The 23,090-nt window shown below is 41.6% G+C and overlaps 1 protein-coding gene across 1 annotated transcript; it reads right to left on the reverse strand.

Annotated features, from left to right (window-relative positions):
• Positions 1–67: 67 nt before the first annotated feature.
• Positions 68–6,168, reverse strand: nfe2l3 (nfe2 like bZIP transcription factor 3). The gene is made up of 5 exons (XM_047605335.1): positions 5,272–6,168; positions 3,530–3,613; positions 3,062–3,169; positions 2,416–2,872; positions 68–2,326 (listed from the first exon to the last, which is right to left on the reverse strand). The coding sequence occupies exons 1-5, from the start codon at positions 5,785–5,787 to the stop codon at positions 1,557–1,559; spliced, it is 1,935 nt and encodes a 644-aa protein (XP_047461291.1). The 5' UTR covers positions 5,788–6,168; the 3' UTR covers positions 68–1,556.
• Between the last annotated feature and the right edge of the window lie 16,922 nt (positions 6,169–23,090).

Genomic DNA, 23,090 nt, shown 5'->3' on the forward strand with positions numbered 1-23,090 from the left:
TTACTGTGAAGGTATTTCTTGAGGACATGGTGCTGCCTCTACTGGTTTTTCAAAGAAGGGGTCAATGAAAAAAACAAGAGTGTCAGTTTATTTCTTTAATGCGAAAAAAAAAACAATGCCTGCAAGAGCAAACTCTTAAAGCAAAATCATTCTTTCAACACTCACCATGCAACCAAGCACATTTGCCTTCAGCAACAAAGAATAACATGTACAGAACTTGAAAAAGAAACAAACAGCAAAAGTAAACTCTTGGCCAAACAAGGACAAAGGAAAACGATTACCTAATGTATGCACCTTGCTCCATTTATCTCACGCACACAGTTGACTGAATAAAGCAGTGTTCCCATGAATAAGATGGCAACTTCTAATCAATATTTAATTCAACTCTCAGATAATCTCAAATATATAAAAAAGCAACATCCAAATCACATTCAAACCTATTAAATAGAGTTGGTGATTGTATTTTTTCAGAAGGTGGGTAGTTTATGTTACATTAATAATGAAGGATTTATTTATTTATTTATTTATTTTTATCAGTGAGTGCACTTCAGTTCCCAAAAAACTAAAAATTAACAAAAGCTAAGGCTTGAGGTAGAATATAATCTTGCCAAACACTTAAAAGTACTTGAAATGAAAGGGATTTAGTCGAATTGTGCTTGAAACTAAATGTTCAATATTGGTTTAAAACATGGCAGACTCATAAAGTATATTTGTTATGATATTATGCATCTTGGATCATGTACACACACAATAACCAAAACACTCCAAATGCAAATTAAGGCCTTCTAATTTTAATCATTGGTATACTTTCTGTCATAATGACATGTAATATTAAAAAAGTTGTATTTATTTTTTTATTTAACTTCAGATTCTTACTTAACTGTTCATGCCCTCAAAAATCTTGAACCAAACTGTGTAAACATTAGATAAGTAATGTTGCAATATTCTTATCACTTTGAGATAAAGTTACCATTTTGAAGAAAAAAAGATGCTGTCCTCCCGTGATGCATGTAAGCACATCAAGGACCTAGGAAACTTTAATAAATACAATCTTTAACCTCCTCTTTATACAGAACAGGTGCACACTGAGAGGCAAGACTACCTGGAAACACAATCCCCCGGACTCAGATATCCAATAACTGTCACAATGCTGGCCATGTGGATTTTTATACGTGTCTCGTTGCTTACACGTTTATGTAAAAATTATAAGAGCACAACTTAAACGTTATCAGGCACAAGAGAGACATATAGCATTGCCAGCAGCTAAGCTGTTCCCTCAAACCACCCATCTGCATTGTCCATCTTTAACAGGCAAAGAATGTCCAGTGTGTTAGCTACATTTGCCCCATGAGACATTTTATTTACATAGGTTTGTTTTATTTATTTGTTTATGTTCCGAGTGTCTTTTCTTTTTCCAGCTTTTTCCAATTCTGGCTCCCGACAGTGGTGACTCCGCACACTTGAACAAAGGAGGGGATCCCAAAATCAGAGTCAGGCAAGTAGGTTCGGAACTATCCAAACACTGAAAAGCTCAAGTCTCTGCTGGAAATACTGGGTCATTGCTTTTTCTCCTTCTTCCTCTTGTCTGTTTTGTTCCCGGCCGATGTGGAGACAGCAGGCCGTCTTATAGGCTGAACTACAACCCTCCCATTAGCCCCGCACTGCAGGGTGTATCTCTCTGGGTTCAGAGGCTGTCCTGAACCATCCCTCAGCCGGGCCAGGACGTCTCTGGTCAGCTGCTTTATCTGTTGGCCCACAGCACCCATTGTCTTGGCTGTAAGCTGTTTCTCCCTCAATAGTCTGTTCCTCTGAGCCTGCAGTCTTTCCACCTCTTCCTGGAGCCCTGTGATGGCATCCAGCTTGCGTTTGCGGCAGTTTTGAGCCGCCAATTTATTCTTTCCGCGCCTTCGGATATCCCTCAGAAGAGTCACCTGCTCTGCGGAGAAGCCGTGACTGTCAAGAACCTCCAGGAACTCTTCCACAGGCATGTTGACAATCTCCATGACGGAGAATGGGATGCACATAGAACGGGCGCGCAGCTCATCGCGGCTCAGCTCCCGTTCTTCCAGCTGTAGCCCATCATCATCGCTGAGAGGCTCCTCTTTGATGCTTTTGTGGGGCAGTGTTACTGGCGGTCGGTTAAAGAAAGCAGGTGACGAGTAGCTGTGGTCATGCCACACGCTCTCACTTAGATCAACAGGTGACCACATTGTGTTGTGATCCATGATGCCTTTTGAGGGGAGCGAGTCCACCTCACTGCTATAACCTGTAGCTCCACACTCATCCTCACAGTATGAACTGGATGACGATGACATCTCGGAGGACCCTGAAAGAGTGAGGACATTTATTGTATTAATATAGATCACACATATATATACACATTTATTTTCTTCAGACATTTAGATTTGAACTAACCTGGAGAAACTGGGCCTCCAGAGCTGCTCTCTAAGGACAGTCCAGAGTCTGAGTCCAGGTCTTCAAGGACATGTGGGTCTATGCTGTCCAGACAGTCCATCAGCTGGGTGTCTATTGCACCAAGTCCTTCCAAACCTAGCTGATTGATCTGGTCAAACACTGCCTCATCCAAACAGCCGCACAGAGTACTGTTTGATGGCACATTTTCAGTTAAATTACATACTGAGGCGAAGGGTAGTGCAGCAAGGCCCAGCGCCATCCCTGGTGAAGCATCTGACTGTGAGGAGCCTGTTGACTCCAGCCGTAAGAGACCTCTTTGCTGCTGGGCGACCGTCCTGGACTGAGCTCTTCCAGCACTTGTTACCATGGCATCGTGCAAACTGACATCCTGGCTGATGGCACTGGTGATGTCAGTGTCCAGGTCTGACAGACGCTCAGTGACAAGGGAGTCAAAGTCCTACACAAGAAACATACATTTTAGACCTTTTAGCTTTGATAATTCTCTTTAAACAATATTTTGGTATGACAATAGTGTAGTATCGTACCATAACAACATTCTACAGTTTATGTATGGGAAATTTTGTTTAGCTGATATTAAGCCTTACTTAAAACATATGTACTTCCACATAAGGCGCAGAAAACTTACATCAAGGTCTGTGACAGACAGTAAATTGCTCCAGTGCTGGTCAATATCAATGGTAGGAGGCTGATGACGTGCTGGATTGGACAGAGCAGTGATGCCTTCAAGCAGACTCTGAAATAGAAAAATATATCATAGAATGTAGTGGTATGTTTTGTGATCAAAATCTCCAGTCAAATCGTAGTTACTACAAAAAAAAAGGCAAACATCTACCTTACTAAAGGACAATGTCTTGTTCTGTGAGCTACTCCTAATCTTGAAAAGGCCATGTGGTAATGCGACTTTCAGGTGAAAACACTATAAAGTGACTAAAGTGTATTATAATCTCACAAATATACATAACAGATTTATGTTAGGACTCCAGTGCAATAACAATTCCAAAATCAGAACTTTCTGAACCAGAGATGTCAAGTGTGGCATTGCTAACAGTGTACCGCAACTAATGAACACAACTGTGATGAAGTGGACTCGTACCTCCTGTTCTAGTGTGGAGCTGTGAGCCAGCTGAGTGAGTGCAGCAGGTTCCTCCTCCTCCTCCTTAACTTTAACACTGTCCTCCTGGTAGAACAAATGGAGGCCAAAGGACAGAAGGGGAAGATAGAAATGGGGAACATGAGGTGAATCAAGACAGAAGAGAAAGAAAAAGCAAAGATTATTTGTTGATGGACATCCAGAAACTTCCCCAAAATCATTCAATTTGTGGTTCATTGATACCACTGCAGATCACAGAATGTGATTCTTCTGTTATGTAACTCTCCTGTTATGACAGAAACCAGGTTTGTTTTAACAAGCCGTCATTGACAATAGTTAAGCCAATTGCCCTGAGATGGCCCGATATAGTAATGTGGGTCAGCAGCTGTCACAGATGGAATATTCTTGATATCTTTACATGCAGTCATACCCAATGCAATAACAAGAGGTGGTTTCTCAAACATCTGAAAAGGTGAATGACTGCTGCCGTTTTTTACATTAATCCTGAGGCCAAAATATGTCAAACTGTACTCTACATCTGCTTAATTTCGCCCAAGCTCTGTCTGAGCTTGTTGGTTTCCACCTTTTACAGCTTGAACTGGCCTAAAAAAATTAAGACAGTCAGTGAAAACCTTTAAATATCACAGCTTTCCTTGTGTCCTTTGAACCAGTGTACTTCCACAAACAACAACTTTTCGCTTAAACATTTAATCCCATATTTGTGTGTTTTTTACAAAATAGATGCGAGAGAAAAATAAAAAGATATGTCTTTGTCACATTAAACATTAATCCAAGGAGGGGCAGTGTTGAAGTATGGACCACTGCTTTTGTGTAAGCAAACAGGGTGTGGATCTAAGCCTCTTTTCTCTACCTCACAAGGCCCACAGCTGGTGGCTGAGTCTGAAGAAAGGGGATACAGTTACACAACTGGCGACATCAACTGCCCTCAGGAAACAACATACACCAAGCAGCTGTTTCTATCCTAAGCTACCAAACTGGATCATTGGGAGAACAGAAATGGCGTGATTAAAGTCTTACAACACCGTGGTGTTAAAGGCTGCAGGCACCTGTCAACTGCAATATTAAATAACACATTCTTGAAGTGTAAAGAGTTGATGAGCAACTTTTCGAGCGTTACATCTGAAACCTGTGTGCTCACCCAACACAATGATCTCAATAGGATCTCATTTGTTAATTACACCTATATAACAGCAGGGCTAAATCTGACAACTTGCATACTAGCAAAGAATGACAGGTGCAGCAGATTACAGCTTACCACTGGTCATACTTGAAAACCTTGTTGTCTGATTATTAGACCAGTAACTAGAACTGTCTGGAAAGTTACTATCATGATAAATGTAAGTCCCTTGATCTAACAGGACCAGCACTGCCAGACTTATCTTATCACTTAACTGCAATGTGGCAAAGAACAGGACAGACCATTCAAAAACGAAAATAAGCCCATGTCACCTTTTGCCAGTATAATGTTGTCTTATTTCCTGGTCCAGCAGGAACTGTTACAACATAATAAGTTACTTGCTGGATAGACTCCCATCTTTGCATAACAGCGGATGGTGACGCCAGTTAGCTAGTAATAGCATTATCCACCAATTGCGGAAGTTTAAATTCTGGTTCACTGTCTAGCAAAGTACTTAAGCTGACCACCTTGTTAGATAAACCGCGTGGTGTAGGTTAGCTAACGGCAAACTCCTTTTAACTCTATTTTGCATCATACACACACTTGCCTCTTTAGGAATCCCGCAGGCTCCAGCGCCACAAGGCCCTTGTCCGAGGTCAGGGTTTGTCTGGTACACCTCTCGGCCACTGACAGGCAGGTGTTCACCGACATCTCTGGCTTCGTCTCCGGGGCTTTCTAACCCCGAATTGGTGTCAGTGCTGTTGCTGGTTGAAGGCCCACTGTCAGCCTTGTCAGTGGCAGACACCTGGTGCACCAGCCATGCGTTCAACTGCGTGGGGAACCGCGGTGAACCAAGAGTCCTCACCTCGTCTAGAAGCCGTCGACTTGCAAAGAAATAGTCCAACTCGGGACATTTTGGGTGCACGCTGTATCCGTCAAGAGTATCTCTCAAATTGTGAAAGGGTGTCTGGGTGTAAGCCGAGCTAGGACCCAAGTTAATCTCTGTCAGAGGAGTATAGTACCCGCTTAAGTAGCTGTCGATATCCACACGAACTCCTATCAAACTGAGTAAGATCGTCAACTGAATCAGGCCTTCTGTGAAGTATTTTTTCGGGATTTGCATTTTCTAAATTCTTTCAGAACTGCGGATAATCGTGAAATCCTGACCCAACAGTTCCTCTCTCCCGAATGGACAAAGGGAAAGCCTAACAAAAGAGCACGCCTTCCCCTGTCAGACAAAGAGGTCTGCCTGTACCGGCCAAATCGTTAAATAGCTATGCTATCTGTTAGCAGTTAGCTATCAGCATTAATTGCCGGTTAACAGGAACCTAGTGACACAAACATAGCAAACGCGTTTGCTCTGAGGTACCTTATAACGGAGACGTTATTCGGTAGCGGTTCCGAGCTATCACGGGTTTCACGGCGAAGAATATAAAACAGAAAATGAAACATATGAAAGGCTAAATGCTGTCACCACAGAGAGCAGCCACTGGGAACTCCGTTAACTCAATGCTGATTGGACCAGCGAGCTCACCGCAACAGGCTCTGATTGGTCAGCGCCAATGTCCGTCATATATGTGACCAATGAGCGCAGGATACGGTTGTTCACCACAACCGGCTCCACCCGCCCCAATAAACTCCTGCACTATTTACATGAATAATGGCAGAAGTCAAACTAATATCACGTTGGAACTAAGAAGTATGGGTCTTTGTAGGATTAAGCCGAGGGTTTATTGCTCTCCCGGAGGGATTTCCCAGAGACCGAAGTCGTATCCTGACATTTGTGCTACTGACCTGGATTTGTCTGACTTTAGCCTGCTGGGAAGTGACTGAATTGCAGTTTGAACTTGTTTAACTAAATGCCTCAACTGTCTAACAACGGCCAATGTCAACAGATGAATCCTTCCATACAAAACAACGTAACCACCACAGGACATCTAGAAGTCCACACTTTATTCATGACTACTGGTGGAAAGTACAGTACATGCCCAACATGCATTCAAGTATTTTGTTTTATTTACTTTCCCTTTTTCTTTTCGTTTGTTTGTGTGTGTGTGTGTGTGTGTGTGTGTGTGTGTGTGTGTGTGTGAGTGTGTGTGTGTGTGTGCTCTGTGGAATTATGACTCTTTCTACTGTAGTACTTTTACCACTGGCTGCAGGTACAACTGTGCATTGTACTATGTATAACTGTGCATGTGGCAAATAAAACTTTACTAAACTTTACAAACTTTATTTGAGTAAGACACTCAAAGGTAAACTAGAAAAAACAAATGCATTCTTATTCAACAGTAGGCCACTGGCTATAATGGGGTTGTCAAAATAATTGTTGGTACCACACAATATGATTCAATAGTACTGCAAACCACAAAATCCAAAATAAATCACAGATATTTTAAACATACGGGGAATAACATAATGTTCATGATGCCTGTTCATCAGGCCTGTTAAATTATAATGCATTTATCTTTACCAGTGTACCTCATGAATTTGCATATATACAGTACTGTGCAAAAGTATTAGGCATTATGTGGGGGGGGGGGGGGGGGGGGGGGGGATGCTGTATACTAAGAATGCTTTTAAGAATGGAAGTGTTAAATAGTTAATTTTCATCAATTAACAGAATTCAGTGAATATCAAATCAATATTTGGTGTGACCACCCTTTGCCTTCAAGACAGCATCGATTCTTCTAGGTCCACTCGCACACAACTTTTGAAGGAATTCAGCTGGTGGGTTGTTCCAAACATCTCAGAGAGCTAACCACAGATGTTCTGTGGATGTAGACTTCCTCACATCCTTTTATCTCTGTATGTAATCCCAGACACAGTCCATAATGTTGAGATCAGGGCTCTGTGGGGACCATGCCATTACTTTCAAGACTTCTTGTTCTTCCTTTCGCTTGAGATAATTCTTAATAACCTTGGCTGAATGTTTGTGGTCTTTGCCCTCAGAATAAATTTGTAGCCAATCATACGACTCCCTGATGGTATTGATGATGGATAAGTATCTGCCCATATCTGTCAGCATTGAAGACACCATTAATCCTGACCAAATCCCAACTCCATTTGCAGAAATGCTGCCTCAGACCTGTAATGAACTTCCACCATTGCCTGCAGACATTCATAATTGTACCACTCTCCAGCCCTTCAGTGAACAAGCTACTTTCTGCTACAGCCAAATATTTCAAATTTGGACTAGCCCAGAGCACCTGCTGCCATTTTTCTGCACCCCAGTCCGTATGTTTTCGTGCATAGTTGAGTTACTTGATCTTGTTTCCATGTCAGAGAAAACTCTTCTATGACGACCACTTCTGGCCAGACTTCTCCAGATAGTAGGAGGGTTTACCAGGGTCCCACTTGTCCCACTTCTGCCAGTTCTGAGCTGATGACACTGCTGGACATCTTCTGATTTTAAAGGAAAATAAGCTTGATGTGTTTTTCATCTGCTGCACTAAGTTTTCTTGCCCAAAAAATCCCTGACTCAAAGGGTAGTAACATCTAATGTTGATGTGACTTAGATTTTTCTTTTGTCCGCTCACCTTGCATTTTGTAAATTGATCATGTATATATATGTGTGTGTGTGTGTGTATGTGTGTGTGGGCAAATTGTTATCACAAAAGTACACATTATGAAATCAAAATGCCTACTTACAAAAACTTCCCTCTTAGACCAAATATGTTGCAATGATTATATGATGTGAGATAATACTGATGTTATTGTGTTGAGGTCAGCCTCATCTTACTTGCAAATAACCTCTAGTGCAACAGAGACAAGCTGACCCTCAGGCTGAGATGGGAAGTGCTGTGGTGTGTTTATCTGTGCCTTATTTGTTTTTAGGCTTTATTTTAGGTCACGCTGACAATGCACAAAGCCAGTGATAAAGTTTGCAAATCATTGTTTTGCATTTGCAGTAAGGCAGTGGTCAAATGCCTGATTATATAATACATGATACTGTCAAATGTTCAGGGTCTCAGCATGGTCAGAGCAACACTAGTTTGCTGATGCCCAAATATCCAAGGCCTACAGTGCAGGCTTTGACAGTGGCGTGATCAGAGTTAGCCTTGAGCTGAATTTTTTTTTTTAAAAAAAGGATTAAAACAGGCACTGGTTGCATCTTAATAATATATTTATTTCCAGATAAAATACAATTAATATAGATAATAGGAATTAACTCTAGCTCATGTATCACAAGTAAGAATACAACCCTTAAAGTTCCACTGGTTTATTTATGTTTACCATCTTTGTAAATTAGTAGCCTGCACCACCATCTCCCAGCTGATCGCAGTGAACCATAACTTAAACAAATATCCATCCCCATCCGTTTTATTAGCCATACATACACGTAAATTTCTTCTCTGTATTCAATCATGAAAGAGTACACTTGGAGGAGTGGGGCCTCATACCATTGGGTCCGTATAGGTTTATTATTGGTCTGTCCGGCGAATAGTGTGCCAGTGATCTGGTTCAATTGCGACCCCTGCTGTCGAAAAATGGCAATATTTTCTTTTTGTTGACGTCAGGTAAAATACACACAATTTCTAAAAATGTCATACATCTCTAGTAAAATTCGGCGTTGTAAACATTTAAACGTATACACAAAGGAAGATGTGTTAGATATTGTATGCTGTAATAAGGTATTTATTTTGTGTAAATCCCTGTCAGCTGATAAAGTGAGACACACCTAATAAGACAATTTCTGTCGTGTAGCCGTACGTGGCAAGCTTTGAATTATTATTATTTCTATTATTAGTGGAGGTTACATGACGTATAGACCCCCCGGGCACAGAATGAGATAGAATAAGAATAAGAATAGCAGCACATTATACAAAGTCAAAGCATAAATAGCTGTTCTGCTGGATAAAACATTTACCCTGGGTCTCTATATTGTAACCTTGCAACAAAGTTCATCGTATAAAGATCCATACTGTACCCTATTTACGTCTGAGGGTGCTGTAATGGAGTTTTTATGTGCAATGGAAATCCATTTGAGCAAGCCTTTTGGAAATTGTCTATTCTGTGTCGACTTTTTATGTGCCACTGCAACATGAACAACTCCAGGAAATCGTATTCAATTACAGGAACAGTAATGAGTGGCCATAACAGGTCTAGTTCAACACACATTGTCGGCCAGCTTGGCTGTATCAGCAGCAGACAGTCGATCCCTCCTGCAGAAGAGGCGCAACTCTAGCAGACAAGTCAAACGTGATGCTGGGCTTATCAGACAATTGGCTACACACCTCATTGAGGATGCCGCTGCAACATTGTTATAGACTTATTGCATTAATTTAACATTCTCACAACAGCCTGTAAGCAGCTCCTGAAATAGCTTTCGACTTATTTGAAACAACTGTATAGTCCATCGCCGAGAGAAATGCAGTAGCACCCTAAGCTGTTTAAATGCCCTGCATCACATTCCTGCAACACTATTAAATATAGGAAAACCCCACTGAACATAACAAGTGACATTTGCGGTCCGCCTCAAAAGAGTCTAACAGATCGACCTGGTGGCCATCAAGACAAATCCACAATCTAAACGCTCCAAATCGCGTCTCTTTACAGAAGCTGTGAAGAATAATCTGCTCCGATTGATCTGACGCCAGCGCGCAGTCACTTGATTAATCCACAAGTATTTTCATAACGATGTGAAACACATTTAAATCAACTTTGTGAAGTTCTGACAGATTTATTGGGGGAGAGCTCTTAAATCACCCCCACATACTCTTCTGAGAACTAAGCTGATTGGCGGAACGATGTGTGACGCTAGTGAGACCAGGGCGCATGCGCATCGCTTGGTTTCTCTTTGCAAAGGCTCACGGGAAATCTGAGGGAAGTCGAGGTGATTTCCATGGGACTACTTTTTCTTTATTAATTGGGTTTTACTTTTGCAATTTCATCTTAAAGTCGCTTTGAAAGTCGTATTTATGCACTTAGCCACGTTTTTATCATATCCTGAGTGCAATGCAAAATCTATAATCTTACACATATTTATATATATATATATATATACATTTATTTTTAATGTAAGCTTTTATTTAAGTTAAATAAAACAATCGGTCTATTTAATAACACTTCTCAAGGCATGAAAGTACTTCTACTCCTTGAAAAAAGACGTAGATATATAAGTAGAAATATTAAATTTGAATACAGCTCTTGATCATTAGCCTGCCTCCTACATTAAATGGTCCAATATATATGAACCCAGGTTTATTGGAAAAGTATACTCAGTCATTGTGTAATTAATGACTTGGACCGTTACTGTGTCTTAGAAAATCATTTGTTATCTATATGTTTACTTGAGAATATTTTTCCAGTGAAACAAATATTTTATTACTATAATAATTAAAACTCAACAAAAATAATATATTCAGTCTATTTATATGTAATTTATATCCATAAAACAACAGATTAAAAAAGAATTTAGAATAAAGATGTTTTCTCTTAATTAATAATCAAATCAAACTCTTGCTACATTCAAATGTGACAATGGTATTAATGGACATTAACATTAAAATTTACTAGACATGCTAGACAAAGACATGCTATTTTCTTTTAAAGTTTAAAATATTAGGCTACCCCAGTATGTGTGTAGTGCCTCGTCAGTAAAAATAACTTTTTGTGAATTAGAGCTATAACATAAAAGTAATAATTGAATATACTCCAAGTAATAATTAACTTACAGGTATGAATTTAAATTTACATTTTAAAATAAATGTTTTTAGACTAATGTTTTCAAGTTGCCTATTTATTTGAGCCCATTAAATGTGAATTCATTGAAAGCGTCTCTTCAGTGTGTGTGTGTGTGTGTGTGTGACTGAATAGGCTCAGCCGCGGAGCTCTGTCCTCCAGAGAGAAAAACAACAGACTGGCCGCTCTCTGCCTCCAGACCCGGGCCCTGCTTGATTGACAGCCGCGAGCAGCCAATCCAATAAAGGAATCAGCATCCTGCATTCCCATTGGTCCACAGCTCATTCTCCTTCAGTGCTCGTCAGCCAATCGTAGAGCGCCAATCATCATAAACCCGCGATAGCCATTCTGGCAGACTCTGTGGCGCCCCGCAGTGGGGACATATGGAAGCAATTTTAAATCAGACTCGTTCTCTGCAAATTGAGTTGTAATAATGAAAAATGCATTGCTTCTTCCAAGTCTTTATTTCTTTTCCTTTTCAGTACGGGTTTTTTTTTAATGCTGATGGACTGAGCAGACTTTTCTACGTTATGTGTCCCACTGGTCTGCAGGAAACCATTTTCCAGTTAGCAGCGTTTCTGCTTTCTTCAGACGGCAGTAACACATCGTCTATTGACAGCATTATGGGACTGCTGTTGCTCATTTCCACATTAAGCCAAGTAATTCCCAACACTTGTAGCCATTTTCAGGTTGGAACACGTTATCATTTTTGCAAAAAGCAGTTGGTTCGCTCAAAAAAAGTGCCAGAGCTTTGTTGACCAGGAGAGGGCGCTGCTGCACAGGTTTTGCCTCTTATAATACCTGGGCCTGTTACTGACGCCTGACACCTGGAACCAGCGTTCACTCAGTGAACTGTAGCAGCTGCATGAAGTTCTTGGTTGTTTAAATGAATAGAGACAAAATTGTAATCACTAGCACCGCACTCTGATTTTAACAATCTGCTTTTAACCAGACAGAATTATTTAGATCTTTTCCCCCCTTCTCCTCCTCCCTCCTTCCCTTTCTATCACCATCTCTGAAGAGTCCAGAGACCGAGGGGCCAGCAACGGGGTGAGGTGCTGACAGCTTTTTTTTTTTTTTTTTTTTTCAGCATGAGAAGCAGTTGTGGATTTGATGTCAGAGACTGAGATGGCTGCTTTGATAAAGTTAGTCTGGCTCGCTGAGATTGGCATCCTTCTCCTTGGAAAAGAAAACAGAAAGACCCTGCATAAACAGAGGAAAATGGCCCTGGCTGAGCTCAGAAAACAGCCCTTTGAGATGATGACCTGGAAACTCTGGGGCGATATCAGCTCACGCGCTCTGCACAACGTACGCGCACATCATCTAACACGGCGCTAGCAAGATGTTAAAATCATCCTTTAGTGAAGCTTTGAAGACGAAAGTGTCTAATTCTTGTCATGCGTGTGCGTGCATTCATGATATCTTTATTTCCCGGGCTATCGTGCAGCGCTGCCGTTTTTCTGTGCTTGATGGAAACCTCCTCGTGTCGGTCCATGTAGCTATTGTGTCTGCATGCTTCGCTAATGGACTCCTCTCACACTGTCTCCTTTCCCTCTTTCATTCTTCCCTTGCTTTTTCTCCCATATCATATCCATGTATTCCCCCGGGGGCTGATTAAAAGGCTTTCTGGATGGGGTGAGGGGAGTAAAAAGGGAAGCAGGAGGGGGTGGGGGTTAGTGGAGAAGAGTGGTCCTTATTACCCCATATGTCTGGACAGGAGAGGGTGGAGTGGAGGTCCTCTTCCAGTTAATCAATAGAGATACCGTACCTCTACGGTCTCTCTGTCTCTCTTTCAGTCTATCTCTCTCTCTTTCTCCTGTCTCCTCTTCCCTCCACCCCCAGACTCTCCCATTAGAGGTAATGTGTCTGGTATTGATACTGTAAGGTCTGTGAACTATGACAGAAATACAGTTGTGCTCCGAGAGGCCGAGTTCCGCGTCAAAACTCTGTGGTCAACAAACCGACCAGAGCCATCGACTTACTGTTTAACCTGGTTGACGGTGTGTTACGTCTTTTGAATGTTAGCCGTTTGTTGTGAGATTTACCACAGAATCAATTATTCTTTTTCTTCTCCTCTCCTTCTGTATCTTTTGTTAATTAGTGGCACATTTAAAGAGATTTAAAGTCACAAACAGTGTGCATACATTCAGCGAGGCAGAATCTTCTCATGGAAATTAACATAAAGACATTAATCTGACTTTACAGGCCTTTTTTTGTTTTTCAACAAAGCAAATATTCAAGTATATTCCAAGGAGCTGGTGTGCATAAACCCTTTTATCTCATTAGCCTTTGATTTTCATAGCCACGAGCTCACTTTATTCATACTCATATTGTGGTTATTTGTTTGAAACGTACCAGCTGGCTTTGGTAATTGCATGCCCTCGTATTTTGGTAAGCAGATAAAACTGGAAATGTCCTTTGTTTATGTCATCCATGAAATTCATTAGGTTTATTTAGTGATCTGCAAAGCGCAGCGCTTCCGAGGGATAGTATGTTTAAGTGACATTCCATTTTATTGAAAGGCAGACATTTACCATGAAATCATTTGGTGAAATCTTAAAAAAAAACAAAAAAACAAATTGCATTTGTTAGAAGATAAACTGAATCATCAGTTTGGGCTGCCAGTGGCTTTGCAGCACTGGTCCGCCGACAACAGAGGAGGGTAAAGATGTTCTTTTGGAAGGAGAACTGAGCGGACAGAGATAGCAATATCAAATGTAATCAAATCATGAAGCATTTTAATGTGTCCTGTAAGAATAATGCTGGACCAATAAGAAGACCCAAAACATAACAACAAATCCAAGCCTGAACATGAAAATAATTCACAATTAGTTTGCTAGACGAGTCTGACTGGAGCAGGCCATTGTTTAGTGGAATGGGGGGTATCTGTGTCTCTCCTGGCCGCCTTAGGGTCATGTGGGAGTTGCTCCGCACGGCCGCAGGGCTTCAGACGCATAGCCGGAAACTTCAGAGAGATGCCTCGGTTAGCAGTGGGGAGAATGACCTCTGGCCTCCCTGACTCTGTAACCCCCCCGGGTCACGGAGCTAGGGGCTCGGGCAATGGGGGAAAGGCTGTAATTGATGTGTAGAAGGAGGGAGGCCTGCGTGGGCTGCTGGAAGCAGGGAGGGTGGGAGAGACTGAGGGAAACCTGAGGCCCCAAAGAGATGTGGGAGTGGGAGAGCTGATGAGGGCTCTGGTCTGTGTCCGCGGTTCTGTGGTGTTGGTTTGGATCCCATGGGAGGCAGAGTGGCTGAGATGATCTGTCCTTTGAGTGTCCAAACCACAGGCGAATTTAGTTGCACTGACTGGTTAACTAAAGACGAATGAAGAACATAAAGTTCAGCGTATTCCGTGAAACAGCTTGAATTTGTTTGCCTTCATATGGAAGGGAAGTTCAAATGAAAACATTTAATTGGTACTGTTAATTTATCGCAGAGGCATTCAAGACAGATTTAACTCTTATGTGCAAAACCATGGGCTATTTAAGTATGCAAGCCATTGAAAAGACTAAGCAGCCCTAAGGCGTTTCCACTTTCTTCTTTAATCGGCTAATGTACAGCTGCACTCTCTTAAGTCCTCTTTCCTGAACTGTGAATCATGAGCCAAACCAGTGCAACTGTTATGATAACGCTGATTTATCCATGTACAGTCGTGCAGCTAAATCTGTCTGCCCTTTTGAGGTAGTTGTCAAATAATTGAAGTCTTTGCTAGTTTTTGGCAGAAAGTCACAGTTGCTCTTTCTTCAGCTGGAGGTCAGAGGGCAAGCTGAATTGCTGGGGTCTGGAGAGGAGGGGTGGACGAGGAAGGCAATGGCTGACAGATGTTTACGGAGGCCTGACTGCTGCCTGTAACCATAAGAAGGAAGTAGGAATTTGCGTGCATGTGTGTGCCTGGGTCAACCACCAAAATGGCCACCAAAAATCTCCGTCTATTCCATCTTCACTCCGCGGAATCGCTGGCGCAAAAACACTGATCTCCCCTGTCAGCTCATTTGGACACTAGCCTATCAAGATCTCACTCCAGGTCCACCGGCTTCTGTGTGGGCCTTCTATACCATCCGTCCCAAATACGTCTACCCGTCCCAGCGCGGACTGCTTCCCTGACTGCCTCCCTTTCACAGGATTCCACGTTCTTGCAGGCTGCTCTCGTGTTACGGGCAACGCGGCACGGATCGTGTCAAAGCTGTTATTTTAGAGAGCTGGGCGAGGAGAAGGAAAATGTGTACGATGTTTGTGAGGGAGCAAGATTCAGGGTTTCCTGTCCACATCATAGCACTCTTGAGGATTCGGGTCCTGTCACGGTGTCAAACATAAACATGTCCTCCCGAAGCTATAAACACACGGTCAGAGAAAATACTTCGGAGGCGGATCGGTAAAGACCAGTGTGGCTAATCCAGTGTGCGCTTTAAGTTCCTGGCCATACTTAAAAACTGCAAAGGAATTCATAATTCCCACACCCAATTAAAATTTTACAAGTCCCATCTGAGCCATAACTTTGTTTTCACTCTGTAATTCTTCGTACTGATGACACTTTTTCCAGTGACACACTGTTTCGGCATTCACTGGAATACAGCGAGTTAAATTTTTCGAGAGGATAATTTCACATAACTTAAAGTCAGCCAGGACTTAGCGTGGTGGTTGTTGAGCGGGACTTATCAAGCACTCATAATAATGATGATGACCCCTGATTTGCTATGCTTGACTAGTAGAAAACAGTTGCTCTTATGAGGGGAAAAAAAACTAAAAACTTTTGGCCCCAAAACCAAGTTCCTCGCTCCAACACCACAGGTTCGTTAGGCCAGCGAGACACTGCAGTTTGCATGTTTCCAATCTCCCACGCTCCGCATTACAGGGTGGAAAAATAGCAAAATAAACAAGCAAACAAAACCTCACTGGAAAATATAACCACAGCCCTGCGTTAAGCCAAATCAGCTTAATACAGTGCTTTCATTGCTGGTTTGTGTCGTGCATTCAAAATTGATTTAATTTCTTCTCCCGGAGATGGTATAACAAGACCCCACAGGATAGGTCGTAAAATGAAATGAAGTGGAAAGAACGCTTTCTACTCCCATAGAAAGTGGTAAAATGTATGATGAAAATGAAGCTAAATTATAATATACACCTGGAGATGATCGAAACGCATCCAAATGGGGAAGGATGCTGGATGAGGCCACGCAATTCGAAGGATTTGCGCTGCTTCATTATTGTCCTTACAGACCAATACAAAGGAGAAATTCATCTAATAAATGGAGACAAAACTTCAGAGGTGCTCATATGCGGTTGTTACATGATAGGCTGCAAAACGCACCCCTCCTCTGTTGTTTAAAGCAACTGATCCCCATAGCTAATATCCATGATGGAGCTCTCCTTGTGTCTCTTTGGCCCTCATGAGTGACACCATTGTTGGGCGTCAGGGGAGAATGTGTAAGGGCCGGCGACACGGTGCTGGTTTCACAGGGCTGTGACCAGTGGAGTGTAACGCTGATGAGGACTTCATCCAAGCGGCTGTGTTATGACAGGAGAAGCGACACAGTGGACCATATCCTTCCCAGACCTCTCAGCCCCGCAATGTAATCTCTTGAATTACTCCTTCCCTCTTTAAATTCTTTGTCCGTCAAGAAATAGAAAACAGAAGGAGCCTTTTATTGTCATTGTGTGCGAGATACCCATCACATCAGCAGTGCTTATAAGAAGAATCTCTGCATTTAGTTATATGGTTTATATTTGGAAGTAGCGACCCTACAGCCCCGAGTGTATAACTACTTCGCCACAGTTCCCTATACGAGAAGCTGCATGCACACACTGCATGCATGGAGTACACCGACATGCAAACACAGCAGCATCCTTTTTTTTTTTTAACACCTCACTGCTGCATTTACAACATGTACGCACAGTGTATTTTAGCCCGTCTTTGTTTGTGCTTAGTAATGGAGGAGCTCCTAAAGGGAGATGAAGGGGAAATAAACGGAGGATTTTCAGCTTGTTAAACGGGGCATTAGAGGGCTTGTGACTGGGAGTTGTAGGCTATAAAACCGAACAGTTCGGCAGCATTCATGTTTTAGTGCATTGGCTCATGGGCTGACAGCTTTGCTGTGAGGTTGTCGCTCTGGGCCATGCCTTGGGGCATGCTTTACGCCGCTCATTTGGCACAGGGGCACTTTCAGGACCCGCTCGAGGCAGATCCTGCTAAAGACCCAGCCCCACATGGAGACTAGTGCCCATGGACCAATCTGAGTGAAATAAAACAGCGATCAGAGGAGGAATTTAAAACGTATATCCCTCCCGCGCACTTCGTTTCTGCCTCGGAGACTGTGCGTCTCAGTTTGTCTTGTGTTTTTTGTTTGTCTCTGCGTTGTCACAGGTTTGAGACTTCCAAACCAGATGTAAAGCTAATTGGGTTAGCGCTAGATGTGATTTGAGATTTCTGAGAAACAAGAAGACATGTGTTTGAAATCTGGAAATCTGAGTTTTGTACAAATGGAGGTAGGCATACATGTTGAGCCTTCATGCATGCTCACACACACTTTTTCTTCAGGCCTGGATGTAATTTCTGGGGAGCTTAAATGATCTGGGCAGCCATAATGATGTCCGCATGCTGACATATTTTCATATTTCAATGAAGTATCCCTCTTGTCTGTTCTCCATATAGCACATCTGGAATAACAACACCACTTTAAGCTGCCAAGGAGGAAAAACAGATGAGGGAAAGGGACAGAGAGAGCAGCACAAAAGTTTCACAGCGCTCCGCTTGGCTCTCCACGCAGCACTTCTTACAAGAAATAGCTCTTTTTGTCCCCGCTCCACATAATTTTTGTTCTCCGCGTTTAATTTGCATAAGAGTAAAAACGTATTCAGCTGAAAGAAGAGTAGTATCAACAATGGCATCACACCAATAGACCTTTTGTAAGCTGCAACCTTATGCGATCTGAGTGAGCCGTAACTGTGAACAACCATTCGCAGCCTTCTGAGCATTCATGCAAGGCACTCCAAGAATCTGTGGACTGTCATGGTGTATGAGCAGCCTCCTGGTTGCTTTTGCCAATGGACAAAACTGTCAGCAGGCAACACATCACAGACAGGGGTGAGGACATTCAGCAGAGCAGCCTGTTCCCTACAAAGAATGTCTGCATGCCTGTGTTTGATTGAAGAGCAGTGGTGTTACACAAAAACAACATTCCCAGTCATATAACTTGTGTAAATGAATAGATGGGTAAACTATGGCTTTCAATCAAGAAACAAGTAAGTTGATTTAATGTTTGAAGAATAATTAGATTTTAAGGAAGCCCTTATTAAGTTTCTTTTAAACCCATTAAGCTGTATTTATATTTAAGATTCATGCCATAAAGCTGACAAAAATAATAAAATAAAAACTAAACCTCACTTGACTCTCTCACTATAATGTCACCGAGGCTCATTATTCTTTAATCTGTGTTGCTTCGTGTGAGGGAGCCTCTTTTGATTTTCTTCCACAACCTCGGAAAATGTTACCTTTTGACCCCAATATAGAAAAACCAGGCACAAGCCGGAGAGTAATCAGGCTTCAGGAGACACGAGTGAGGAGTGAAAGGGATTTCCTCTCCGAGATGATGCAGTCATCTGTCATAATAGCTGTCACAGTGATATGGTTCAACAGTTCCCGTTGCCCATTTGTAGGGTCTGTTTGTGTGTGTGCAGCATGTCGGTATGTGAGCTTCCCTTTATATAGAAGTCTGGCAGAAGCTAGTGGAATATTCTAGTAGTTACCACAAAATGTTAAGGATAAATGAAGAACACATTTAGTTCATAGGATATGGACAAGATTACATTGTGTTCTATTAATTCATATGTATGTAGGCAGACTTTAGTTCATCTGTGATATCAAATACATCATAGGATGATCAAGTGTTTTGTACCAAATTAAGAATTTTTACAATTAACTGTTAACTTACTGAAGCAAAAAAGTTAACCCCCTAAGACCCTGCGTCCTCATATGGGGACATTAAGTTTTAGGTTTTATTGCAGCTTATTCTGCTTCATTTAAACCTTCATTTAAACCTCATTATTCTCATTGGCGGACACTTTAGTCTGCCATCTAGTGGCAAAGTGTACATTAGTCGGTAAAAAGCGTGCATTTAATCTGATTCATTCTACAGATGATCATAGGACAAAAGTGGACGAGGAACAAAACCCCATCAAATTCTACGGTTGAAACTTATTTATTTATGGTTAACGTTTCTAGTTTGCTATGTCCCACAAATTTAGAAATTTTATCCATAGCAATGAGCAATGAGCAATAGCAACCTCGCTAATTACCAAGTACATGTTTGAGGAACGTTGGGACTTTATTGTTCACGGTTCTGGTTTTGTTCAGCCATGTACATGTATTAAAATAAACTGTTTCATACTTTGTAACATATGTGGTGAATTTATATAATATAAATAATACCAGTGTCCACATATGTGGACTTTTTTTTTTTTTTTCCAAAACTTCCTGCTGGAAGATGATGTTTTTATACTTCTGGGGTCCTACCGATCCCAAATACCTTGGAAGAATTAAAAATGCATAGAAAAGAAAAGCTCGTATCTCAGGAGGTTAAACATAAATCACTTCTGTGAAAAGTAATCATCTCCATGAATATAACACCTAGTTGTGCTGTGTTTAGCTGCAGAACATGATCTGACACCGCATCTCAATGAGGTCCAGATCAGGATTTTGCCTAAACCCCTCAATATGTGAGCATTTCTGTCTTGGAACTACAGTGAACCAGCGCATGTCTCTAAAACAGAGATTCAGACGATCAAAGTTTTATGTGGAACAACCTGAGGAATTGACCGTATCAACTTGTGAGACTTGATTTAGTTATGATCAGCTACTGTAGATGTCTTCCTCCAGAGTCTAGCTGATGTTCTAAATGTGCATCTGCCATACATTCATACATTCATTCATACATTTGGCACATTAAATATAATTTACTTGAAGTTATTTTGTACTTACAGTGCTCTGACAAAGTGTTAATTACAGCTGTTCAAATAAAATCTAACAAACAAACGTTAAGCAGTTACTAAATACAAAACGCTATCACACTGCATTAATAACTTGCAGCCATGGCTAATTACAGGCAGCTTCAAATCATCATTGAAGATTAGGAACATTGTGGTTGAAGTACATCAATCTGAGAAGGGAAACGCAGCTATTTCTGAAGTTCATGGGTCCAGGGTGAGAGAAATAATCTACAAAAAGAGAAGTCTTAAAATAGTAATGAGAGGAGTGGAAAAGCGGCCATCCAATGTGGCTAACATGTAGGAGCTTTTGGCGGGAACAAGGTTTATCCAACATAAGCAATTATCAGGTTTGATAATAATCATGTTTATATGTACGTGAAAAAAAAAATGGAATTACTGCCTTAATCCGTTTTTAACCGGACAACTTAAGTGCATGTAAATACAACTAAAATCTGAGTTCTCTTTATCTCCTTACCCTCCTTATCCTTATCTGATTAAGACACCCAGGTAATGCGATTGGAAATAGATTTTCTCTGGCATGTATACACTTAATCAGACTTTAACTGGATAACGTGTGTGCGCGTGCTCCACAACTGCTGCTCTGGCGTATCACCCCCAAACAAAAATATACAAGAAAGCTGGTCACGGAAGAAGAAGGTAAACAGAGCCGGTAGAAGAACCACCTGTGAGTTAGTGCGCATCTTATCTGCATCTATCTCATCTCTCATTGTTAATTATATGACGTAGGTCAACCAGAAAGGGGGCCGTATTAACCCACTGACAAGACACGTATTGCCACCTAGTGTGGAGGAGGACATGTTCCTATCAAGTATTCAATTTTCGTTTGTATGTAAACTGAGACAATGACTGCATTCAGAAAGTTGAATTTCAAGCACAGCTTGATTAAGCTCTGCATGTAAATGCACTGACTGAAGTTGAGATCAAGACATACGGTACCTGTAGATGCTATATTAGGGATCAATTTCACACATTGATAAATTATGTTCTGCTTTGGGATATTCAGAGAGCAGAATTATTGCTTTTCTCGATTATATCAAGTTCTTCAGCAGCCATAAATATCTTCACTGACATCTCTATGCTTACTCATAAATGTTCTCTTTTTGTGGAACTTTTATGCAACATGTTTGGTTTACACCAGATGTAAAGTGACTGCTGTCTTGTAAACTGTTCAGCTTTTGACTCATCCCTCTAGGACATTCTGTGGTGTGGTAATAAGATGTAGATGAGCTTTACCGTTCTTCTAGATCAGCAGTGGTTTTACCTTCTCTTGGCAGTCATGGATACCATGTATGCCCAGTGTCCTTCAGATAATAGAGTCATGAAAGTTAACTTTCACTGAGGACACAGATGCCTGCGGTGCACCTTCCATTGCCCTCAGACTTCCCAGATGAGTCGACTCCATAATTCTGCAGGAATTTTGGAGCGCCGGCTGCTTTTCCACTCCTCTCATTACTATTTTAAGTCTTCTCTCTTTGTAAATTATTTCTCTCACCATGAACCTTTCCATGAACTTTAGAAATAGCTGCGTTTCCCTTCCCAGAGTGATGTACTTTAACCATAATCCCCCCAATCTTCAATGATGATTTGAGTGCATAGGCTGCCAGTAAACATGCCTGGGCATGTACAGTCAGAGCTGCAAGTTATCAATGCAGTCTTGTAGTCCTTAGTAACCATTTAATGTTAGATTGAGTTTGATCATCTGTAATTAACAGACAAAATACCTTCCAGCAAATTACATTAAAAATATATACACTACCTGTCAAAAGTTTTAGAACACCACACTTTTTTCATTTTTATTTTTTTACTAGAAATTATTCAGTTTGTGTCACTGCACTCTTAAATGAAAGCACAGAACACATAAGCAATTTGAGTTGAAAAAGAAATCATGGAATCAATCTATAGACCAAAATGTATTCTAAATGTTTGACTCATCAAAGTCGCCACCTTTGGCAGATATAACAGCTGAACACACTGGTGGCATTCTTTCTACAATAGAAATCAAATATGCTTCAGAAAGGTTCTTCCCAAGTCTGTTGCAGAAGTTTCCATAAATATGTGGCACTTGTAGGTTGCTTGGCTCTCACTCTTCTGTCCAGTTCATCCCAAACCAGCTTAATGGGGTTTAAGTCTGGAGACTGTGCTGGCCACGCCATGTTTTCAAGCTTACTATCTTGTTCTTTTTTCCTGAGGTAGTTTTGGCGTAGCTTGGACTTGTGTTTTGGGTCATTATCTTGCTGTAGGATGAACCTCTGACCAACTAGGAGCATACCAGAGGGTATTGCGCTGCAGAAAGCTGTGGATGCCGTTTTGGTTCAGGGTGCTGCTCACTCTGTACAAGTCACCGACCCTGGATCCAGCAAAACAGCCCCAGACCATCACACTTCCTCCTCCATGTTTGACAGTTGATGTCACACACTGTGGAACCATCCTCTCGCCTACTCGACGGCGTACAAAGATCCTGAGTGATGAACTGAAGATCTGAAATTTTGATTAATCACTCTATAATACCTTCTTCCAGTCTTCAGTAGTCCAGTGACGGTGTTTCATGGCCCAGGAGAGCCTCTTTGTCTTATTCTGACATCTTAGCAATGGCTTTCTTGCTGCAACTCGTCCTGTCAGACCTGCAGCTCGAAGTCTTCTCTTCAAAGTTGAAACTGAGACTTGCTTACTACGACTACTATTAAGCTGTGCTTGAAGCTGTTGTCCTGTGAGTCGCCTATCACGCAAGGTGTTAACTCTCAG

The sequence above is a fragment of the Mugil cephalus genome, chromosome 14, assembly GCF_022458985.1.
Source record: "Mugil cephalus isolate CIBA_MC_2020 chromosome 14, CIBA_Mcephalus_1.1, whole genome shotgun sequence".
NCBI lineage: Eukaryota > Metazoa > Chordata > Actinopteri > Mugiliformes > Mugilidae > Mugil > Mugil cephalus.